Below are 9,948 nucleotides of genomic sequence, written 5' to 3'. Positions count from 1 at the left end.
TTTACGAGTGACAACTTACCGTATGGTTACCTTTTGGTTCGACCGACTAAGTTTTGTTGATCTGACGTGATTGATTCGACTCGATTGATCGAGCTTGGTCGGTAGGGTTTGATCATCTGATCTATCTGGTTGATTATCTTCAATCTTTGGGAAGGAATCTTTCGATCTCCATTAGATAGTTGAAGATTTTTTGTGGAGTTGGCTCTTCCATTGGATTGGCTTTGCTGTAGGATAGGCTAAGCTATCGAGTTGACTTTCATGCAGTTGAAAGTTCAAACACTCTCTTGTCTCGTTGCCAGTCAAATGGCTTATACCTGAGTCGCTTAGTTGTTTTTTTGTCTAGTTATTGATTCGGTCGACTTGGCGTAGTTGACTTGGTTGATTCGGCTTGGTACGCCTCACGATATCTTTGCAAGGGATATTCTTCCATTGTATTATTCTCTTCTTGTACATTAGACCTCTATAAAATCAGTGCAGATAACTTTTTATGTAAAATATTTATGACACTTTTGTGTTAAAAAATTATATATAAAAGAATGTGTTTCACTTCTAAAAGTTTAGTAACAATGAAATCTTTAGTTTGATGGCAAGGATTTGAATTATGCATGTAAATTTGAAAGTTTAGATTTTTGAAATGTAAAAATACAAGAATTGTGTGGCTTGAATGTAAATGCCCAAAAATTTAACTAAATATTTATATGTAAAAAATAATATTGATTGTATAAAAGTAAAAGCACCCTAACACATTTTTATGCATTATTTATATTTTATATCACATATTTACATTATAAAATAAAATGAAATTAACTAATAGTCTTCTTATATATACATAAGATTACAGTTTGAAGCTGTCGTTTTCTGAGAAGTTTTTGTGGTGTGCAAATTAAATATGAAAGTTTGGTGTTAGAATTATAAATACTTTAGAATTAGGGGCATTTAGGTACACATCACTCATTCTTAAGTATTTACATATATAATGTCTAAGCTTTGATTTTTATATTTATACACTTAAATTTTTTATATTACATTAAAAATATTATTATTTTAATTTAAAATTTTAAAAATAAAATAAAATTTTCATGGTTAAATAAGATGAGAAATATATAAAAATTGATTGCAAATCTTCTTAATTGGGTGTTGTGCTTGCAAATCTGCCCGTTTTTGATTTACAGAGTTTATGACGCTACTTATTTAAATGCACTAACAGCCCCTTTTAAATACGATGTACGATGAGTCGCGGCCCTTGCCTGCCCTTGACCCCACTCAGCCGTCGTCGTCGTCGTCGTCGTCGTCGTCGTCGGGAAGCGAAGGAGCGATGCAAGTGCTCACACGCCCGGTAACTTTCGTTACTGGAAATGCTAAAAAGTTGGAAGAAGTGAGAGCTATTCTGGGCAACTCCATCCCCTTTCAATCTCTCAAGCTCGATTGTAAGCCCTTCTCCATCCCGACATTCCCTTAACCCACGAAATCGTGTGCCATTCCATGGATTTTGTCCGAATCTAATGCCCGGTTTCTTCATTTTTTTCTTGTTTCTTTTGATAATTTGTTGCAGTCATCTTCCAAATGTAAGAATAATCTCATTGTGAACTTCGATTTTCTTGTCGGTAAAGTTGTATCAAGCTGGTTTCTATAGATGATTATAGGATAAATGTGTATGCTTAGGGGAATTTATCCACCACAGGTGAAAACAATTGAGGTTTCCCATGAAATGAAGTAATTACATTCAGGGCAATCATATTTTTCACTCTCTTTGATTACTTTTCAATTTTTTTGAAGTGATTGTCAATCTGACCATGCATTTCAAAGAATACCAATTGAAGAATCATTTACATTTTGCAAATCCTATCATTAAGGGATTAAGCGATCAAATTAATTGATTTTGAACCGTCTTATTTTTTTGATAGAGTGGCGAAAACGGAAAGCTCATTATGGGATTTTAGGGTGAGCTGAATTTCCTAGAAGTTTTCTCCACCTTTTGACATGATTTATTTTAAGATATTGTGATCGAGATTCTCATGAGTAGTAGTCCTCATGTTTAATTAAATTTTATTCTATAAATAAAGAGCACCCGCACCCTTGAAGCTTGATAAGGAAATTAATTATGATTTAAGTTGAAAGTTGTTTTGAAGAAAATTGAGTGAACGGGTGATCATTTTGATTAAGATCATATTCTATTGCCTCAGGACATTATAGATCAACCTACCAATGTCAGAAGGTTTTGGGCCAAATTTATAGGGAGCTTAATTAATTGTCACGAGTTATGTACTTTTAAGTATCTTAAACTTAATGAGTGATTGTATGTTGATGGACACATTCTTGTATGATTGCTTTGGATTAGCAAGACTTAGAGGTGATAATCATTAGGGATATTAGTTCAAATCATACAGATTTGAATGATGATGGCTTAAATCATGATTGATTCATATTGAAATGACTCATAGGCATGAAGTATGAATGATCATGGTTTTGAGGTGTTGAACATGACTGATGATGGCTTAGAAGCACGACTTGGCCAAAATTTAGCTATTCAAGAATAGATCTAGGTTCACCATAAAAGGTTATGCTTTAAAGCGCAGTTGATAACTTGATTATTACAATCCCTATACTATAGTGAAACATACAAACTAACATAGAGCAGAAGATGAATCTGAAGTAAAGCTCATTTCCAAAATACAATGAGCATCAAAGTAGTAAACATTATAGTTCAATGAATCATCTTCTATCAGTATTACAAAGCCATTAAGGAAACTTGAAAGAACTTTTTTATTCACTAACAAAAGATTTACATAGTTTTGTTACGTAAATACATCCACTCCTTTTAGCAGTCATTATAGTTGCTCCAACAAAATATCATATAATATAATGCTACAATATAATCTACCAGGCTCTTTCGGATCATAATAGAAAACCTCCTCAATTTGCTCATCCACTAGTTTTCACTCGAGTTTATTTGTAAAAGGTTATCATGAAAATAATAAGGATGATCATAAAGTTCACTAGATAACACAAAATTAAGGCTCTGTTTGGGGCAGTTGTAATTTATTAATAAACTGCTGATAAACAACTGATTTAGATAAGCTGTCGAGCAGCAGCTGATCCGGATGAGCTGATTGACTGTTTAGTTTGTGCTGTTAAAAAATAGCTGTTTTGCAGTTATTTCTGAATAAATGATCATTTTGCTTCTGTGCAGTAATGCTGTTCGAAACATTACTGTAACAATATATTTGATACTTGTGAAACAAAAAATCACTTCAGAACAATACAAAAAAAATAAGATACACTTCTTACTTAACAATGAATATCAAGATTGCTAAAAGAATAAAATAACTATTAAAATTATAACTAAAAATATAATAATATTAATTTTAAAATGCATACGGTGTATGTCACAAGCTAAATGGTTCTCCAGCGATAACAATGGAATCTGCTGGAGTGTCTACCTACCAGAAGAAGTCATACTTCTCCTTGATTCTTTGTGGTTAATGTAGAACTGTCTCCCGTAGCTATGTGCCCGACGTGACGTCAGTAATGAAGTTTGTAGATCGCAGTGACAGAACACTCATTGGGAGGTCCGTGAAATCCTAGAGCTCATATTCCCTGAATGTTTCAGAAGACAGTCCTTTAGTTATAACACAAATATAAATTGACAAAAATAGTAATCAATTACAGTTTTGTAAGGGCACGAGGTCTCAGAAAACTAAGTATATCAACTCCACCGAACCTGTCACAACAAAAAGACAACAGACTTTATAAAACAGGGGTTCTCGGTTGCCTTTAGCTCACTTAATACCAAGTTCGTGCGTGTCAAAAAAATACCATCCATAATTACTTCAAAAACCCCGACATCAAAAAAAGAGAGGAACTTGGTTGACTTTATCGAAATTTCACATGTGACACCAACCAACAACGACTAACAGATCATCTAAGAAAACCCACAAGGTCAGAAATCTCATCATGGACCTCCCAAAATCACAAAAAAATATGAAATTGAATCGAAAAAGGAAAAAAAAATTACAAGCAACATAAAACTTACAATATCTAAAATATCAATAACTAATGAAACATAAAATAAAGAGCATAAAACATTCAATATCTACATCACACACAATCACTCAAAACTTACAAAAAGGTGAAAGGCACCACTAATCGCGATATAGGAGCATTTGAGGGAGAGAAGCGAGCGAATAGTCACTTAGGGCAGAACTGGGGTTGAGCGAGGAACGAACGGCAAGCGGGTAAAAAGCGTAGGTAAGAACGCTGGCCGCGTGATCTATCCCGCAACCGCGTTTATTATAAAATCCAAATGTCATTTTCAGATAAATAGGAAAACACACTAAAAAAATGCCTTGGATGCGTTTTCAAAACGTAAATGCACCAAATAAGCTGCCCCGAATGGGGTCTAAATATAATAAATAATTAATGAAAAAGAATCGATATGCATGCTTCAAAACATTCAGTAAGTTATCTGAAAGACATTTATAAGGATGAATCATGGATGTGAATCATATAGGTATATATATATTTTTATTGTCTTGACAGGGTCGACACCTATCCATGATAGGATTATAATTGAATTATGTGCTAGTCATTTACGAGAGGATGTAATTGCCTAAGGCTAGTTTTGTGTCGATTTTCATGGTGCAGTATCATGGTCCAATCACATGTCCATGCTAAACAGATGAGTAGCTTTGTAGTCCAATTGTGTTCCCATCATTGTCGCTAACCCGTGAACAATTCTTGAGGGCCATCAAAACCTACATAATTACTTGTTTCAGTGGAGAGAATCATGAAGAAATACTGAGAAAGTAATACGAATGAGCTTCAATCAGGAATCATAGCTTATCATGAAGAGTGCAATGAGCAATCATGCAAGAGAAGAATTGTCTTGTCTACTTTGCTAAGTAAAGGCTTACATGCTAAAATCCAAGATAAATCCTCAAGGGTGGTTCAGTTATTGGATTTTTCAAATATTATCAAGGATATGTGTTAAATGTTTCCAAATAAATTTACTGCTGAGTTAAATTTTGTTGTGAGATTTATTATGATTTAGTAAATGTAATCATATTTGGATTCAACACAATTTTTATTCCAGCTTGGCCTCTTCATCATCTCGCGACCCAGCCTTCATTTCCTTCTTGCCTTGGGGGCATTATGATCAAGTTGGAGGACGATCACATGCTATGCAGTAGTGGGAAGTGGCAATCAGAGGAGGCTAAGGGTAAGAAAATGCATAATGAAGAGAATGCCGCCAAAATGTTTTAACCGGGGATTTGGATGTTGATGGGGGTCAGGTTGTTGTAGATTAATGTGTTGAAGTGGCTAAGCATTAGAGGAGATGATAGCCTAGATTTTTGGACATTATAAAGATGGGTGGTAAGATCTATTAGGATGCCAAATCTTTTAATTAGGATGTGATGTGATTGATGATTACGACGCTCATGGGACCGGTCCAGGAGGGACCGGTCAAATGCTTCCCCACCGGCCTGCCAAACCAACTGGCGGGCAGATCCTACGTGAACGAAGAGGCGGGGCGACACTCTGCTGCAAGCGGAGGTTGGGATAGACTGGGGTCCACGCGGGCCATAATCACATATTCAAGGAGGAAAAATTGAGGGAAGTTTATAAGGAAAATATTCAAATGCTTTGGGAGGATTCTATTAAGGAGAGGAACCTAGGGTTTGTTGTGGGCTATGCATTATTTTGTGACTGCTTGTTTTTTCTTCTTTTGGTGGTGTTCATAGCGTGTCTAGGGTGTAGGAGAGCTGATATACCTCTCGAAAGTAAATCATATTTTGTATATTGCTTGTTTTTCCTTTAATTGTTGTAAGAACAAGTTTTTTCACCTATCTATTGTGATTTCTTCGTGGTTTGTTCACTAATTTTTGTGTTGAGGCGTATTATCAAATTGGTATCAAAACATAGATCTTGATGAGATGACATCAAAGAAAGTTGATGTGCTAGAAGGAGAGGTGGAGCAAATTCGATCTGGAATGGAAGAATGGTTTGCTACCATGGAGGACAGATTTTCTTCTATTGAAATTTGAATGAATGATGGATTTGAACGCATAGAGGAAGTGTGGGAGTGGGAAATGATGAAAAAACTCATAGAGATGCAATCCAAGGCCATGCTGATCGTTCCAACTGCTAACCCTAACCAATGGTTGATCAGAGAATGCTTGGCCAGATCAAAGGGGAAGGAGATCGAGCGAGAAGACAACGAAGAAGACATCATCTACCTACAAAAGTGCCCCCTCTAGGATTCCGAGAGGAGGGGGATTAGAGGCTTCTGATGGAGGGGACGGGCCAAAAATTGGAGAAGGGATGGTGGAAGGGGCACGAAAGAGTATGATGGAGGAAGGAGGGAATTAGGAGTGGGATATACCTATGACCGCAGTAGGGAGTTTCCCCCTATATATGTGGGGGGAAATTTTTGAGGGTGAGGAAGTTGGGGTGGACTGCAAGGGCCAAGAAACTGAATAGGCCAACATTTGAAGGAGATGATGCACATGGATGGGTGTATCGGGTGGAGTGATACTTTGCGATCAACAGGTTGACTGAGGAATGTGAAGCTCATGGCAGCAGGGTTATGCTTGGAGGGGAAGGCCTTAGCGTGGTTCCAGTGGATGGAGGCAAGGTATTCGATACACTCTTGGGAGGAGTTTAAGGATTGCTTTTTGGAACGTTCCTGAGCCATTTGGGAAGGAGACATGCATGAGCAATTCTATCCTCTGACTCAGAAGGCGATAGTTATGGAGTTCTGAGCCATTTGGGAAGGAGACATGCATGAGCAATTTTATCCTCTGACTCACAAGGCGATAGTTATGGAGTTCCGAGAGAAATTCGAGCTTTTGTCAGGGAGGTTGAGGGGGATTTCTACGTCAGGCTTGGAAGAAAACTTCTTGAAAAGACTGAAGCCCGACATACGAGCAGCCATCCGCCCTTTGAGACCGCGTGGATTGAGGGAACTGATGAAGCTCGCTCAGATGTAGGATAAGATACTTGTGAAGAGGTCCGACAAAGGAAACAACACCGAGGGATTCTATAAGAGTACCATGACAGCTACGATACCGAGGACCTAGACGGTGTCATTTCAGAAAGAGACGTCGAAAGAGAAGAGTACCAGACCCCGCCCAAGGGATAATTTTAAGCGCTTTACAGATGCAAATGTGTAGGACAAATGAGTCAAAAGATTGTGTTACCGCCGTGACGAGAATTACACCCTAGGACGCCATTGCAAGGAGAAGCCCTTCAGGTTCTTTTAGTTCAAGAGCAGGATAAAGAGAGTGATGGCTCAGAAGAGGAAGCAGTGGAGGAGGATCACTTGTATTTGGATGTGGCGGAGGTGTCTCTCAATTCGGTGGTGGGATTTATCCTAAATCACACCTTGAAAGTGAGGGGAGGGATCAGGGAACGATCGATTGTGGTGTTGGTGGATGACGGGGCCACTCATAACTTTATCACAAATCAGGTAGTAGAGAAGCTAGGGTTGAAGCTGGTGACTATAGGGAGTTTTGGGGTTTCGATGGAGACAGAAAAGGTGGAGAAAAGTAGGGAAATTTGCAAGGGACTCGTTTTGACAGTGCATGAGGTACAGGTGGTGGAAGACTTCCTTTAGATTTGGGCAACACAAATGTGATCCTGGGGATGAACTGACTGCGAACATTGGGAGAGATGAGGGTGGACCGGAAGTTCTTGATGATGGAGTTTCAAGTAAGGGTAGGAAGGTGGTGCTGAGAGGAGATACTAGCTTATGCAAACATGGCGTTGCTCAAAGCTATGGTCAAGTCGATTTTGGGAGCAGGACTGGGTTACTTGGTAGAGTTGCAAAGCATTGAGGAGGTTTGATATTCAGAGTTTGCAGAGTTTTCAGAAGGGGTCCACTAGCTCTTACAACAGTTTACTGATGTTTTCCAACAACCAAGCGGGTTACCTCCTCGGAGGGAGCACTAGCACGCTTTTAAATTGGAGTGCATTTCTCTCATCATCGTTAGATCATACATTTAACCCCCAGATTCAATAGGATGAGATAGAGTTGATCCGAGAGATGCTCGAGGCTGGGATTATTAGGCCTAGTGTGAGCCTTTTTTTCAGTCCCGTCTTATTGATGAAGAAAAAAAAAGATGGTAGTTGGAGATTCTACCTAGACTATCGGGCTTTGAACAAGGAAATGGTGTTAGGGAAGTCTCCAATTATTGTGATTGATGAGTTACTGGATGAGCTTTATGAGGCAATTATTTTCTCAAAACTTGATCTGAAGTCAGGGTACCACTTGATCAGGATGAATCCAGTGGATGTGCACAAAACAACATTCAAGACACATGAAGGAAATTATTCTTCTTAGTGATGCTGTTTGGTCTCACCAACACCTCGACGACATTTTAATTCCTCATGAATAGAGTTTTTCAACCTTATCTTAAAAAAATTATCCTGATTTTCTTTGATGATATTCTGATCTACAATCGTACAGAGACAAAGCATGTGGAACACTTGAGGACAATGTTGGCACAGTTGCAGGTGGAGTATCTAGGACATGTGATGATCAGAATAAGAGTGGCCGTGGATCAGTCCAAGAATTTGAAGGAGTTGAGAGGATTCCTAGGTCTCACCTGCAACTATCGGAAGTTTGTGAATGAATATGACACTATAACATGACCACTGACAGTGCAGTTGAAGAAAGACAATTTCAAATGGGGAGAAGTAGCAACACAGACTTTTGAACAGTTGAAGAGGGTCATGATTATCGTAACGATATTAACACTTCTAGATTTCATTAACCCCTTTGTGGTGGAGACAAATGTGTCAGGGTATGGATTGGGAGCGGTGCTCATGTAGGATTAACGGTCGATTGCCTACTTCTGCTAGGTTCTTACATCCAGAGGGAGGCTAAAGTCAGTATATGAACAAAAATTGATGGCGATTGTCTTGGCCATTCAGAAGTGGCGACCCTACATATTGGGATGGCTTTTCTTGGTTAGGACAAATCAGAGGAGTTTAAAGTATCTTCTGAAGTATTGGATGGTGACTGAGGAGCATCCGAGATAGCTATCCAAGCTATTGGGGTGTGATTTATAGAATAAGTATTAACCAAGATTGGAGACCAAGACAACTGATACACTATAGATAAAGGTGGAGGAACCCCAATTGACGACCCTATTGGTATACTTGGTCCTAAATTGGGAGGCTTTGAGACAGGAGAGCGAAAGTGATGAGGAGTTGAAGAAAATAAGGGCTGAATTGCTTTAGGATCCAAACAATCATCTAGGATATGCATTAAGAAGAGAACAACTCCACCAGGGAGCATTCATGCTACCCAAGTCGTTGGAGTATATTCCCAGATTGTTACAAAAGTTTCATGGCAGTGCGATTGGGCGACATTCAAGGGTGCAAGAGGCTTACAATCGTTTGGCGACAGGGCTTTATTGGGTAGGGATGCGCAGAGATGTGAAGGATATGGTGGCAAAATGTGTGTGCCAGCGGCAAGTACTTGACCAAGGCACTAGGGGGTTACTATAACCCTTCGCATTACCGGGGAAGCTTCAGGAAGAAGTGAAGTTGGATTTTATCACGGTGACTATGCTGGTGTTGACCTCATTTTTGTGAGGTCTTTTCCTCTCCTCCTTAGAGCCTAGGTTCTAGCTCTAGAAATCCCTATGGACCATCTTAGAAAACTAGAATTGAGACTCACCCTTCTAGAAGCTCCAGCCGATTCCTATTTTCCTTTGATGTCTAGCATCTTTGGCACAAGACCATCGTTTTATGAACGAGCGGTTATGGGCTATTTTGCAAAGATTCAAGGAAGATGTTCCAAATAGGACTTCAAGCCTCGGGAAAAACATCGTCACGACCTTTTTCGTCACATACACACATCAAATACACGAAATTCACGAAACTGCACGAAATCAGACTTCAATTAAGCCCAAAAGACGGGTGAAAATGCGAACTTCTCCG

The 9,948-nt window shown here is 38.8% G+C and overlaps 1 protein-coding gene across 1 annotated transcript in view; it reads left to right on the top strand.

Annotated features, from left to right (window-relative positions):
* The first annotated feature begins 1,193 nt into the window (after positions 1-1,193).
* LOC110036787 (inosine triphosphate pyrophosphatase) overlaps positions 1,194-9,948 on the top strand; it is a 25,647-nt gene continuing 16,892 nt past the window's right edge. The window contains exon 1 of the mRNA XM_020741314.1: positions 1,194-1,427. Within this exon, the coding sequence (XP_020596973.1) occupies positions 1,223-1,427 (205 nt within the window). The 5' untranslated portion in view covers positions 1,194-1,222. The remainder of the gene's footprint in view (positions 1,428-9,948) is intronic.

Source organism: Phalaenopsis equestris, unplaced genomic scaffold (assembly GCF_001263595.1).
Source record: "Phalaenopsis equestris unplaced genomic scaffold, ASM126359v1 Scaffold210889, whole genome shotgun sequence".
In the NCBI taxonomy this organism is placed as follows: Eukaryota; Viridiplantae; Streptophyta; class Magnoliopsida; order Asparagales; family Orchidaceae; genus Phalaenopsis; species Phalaenopsis equestris.
The sequence above is the reverse complement of the archived record's forward strand: the minus strand, read 5'-3'. Positions and strand labels throughout refer to the sequence as shown.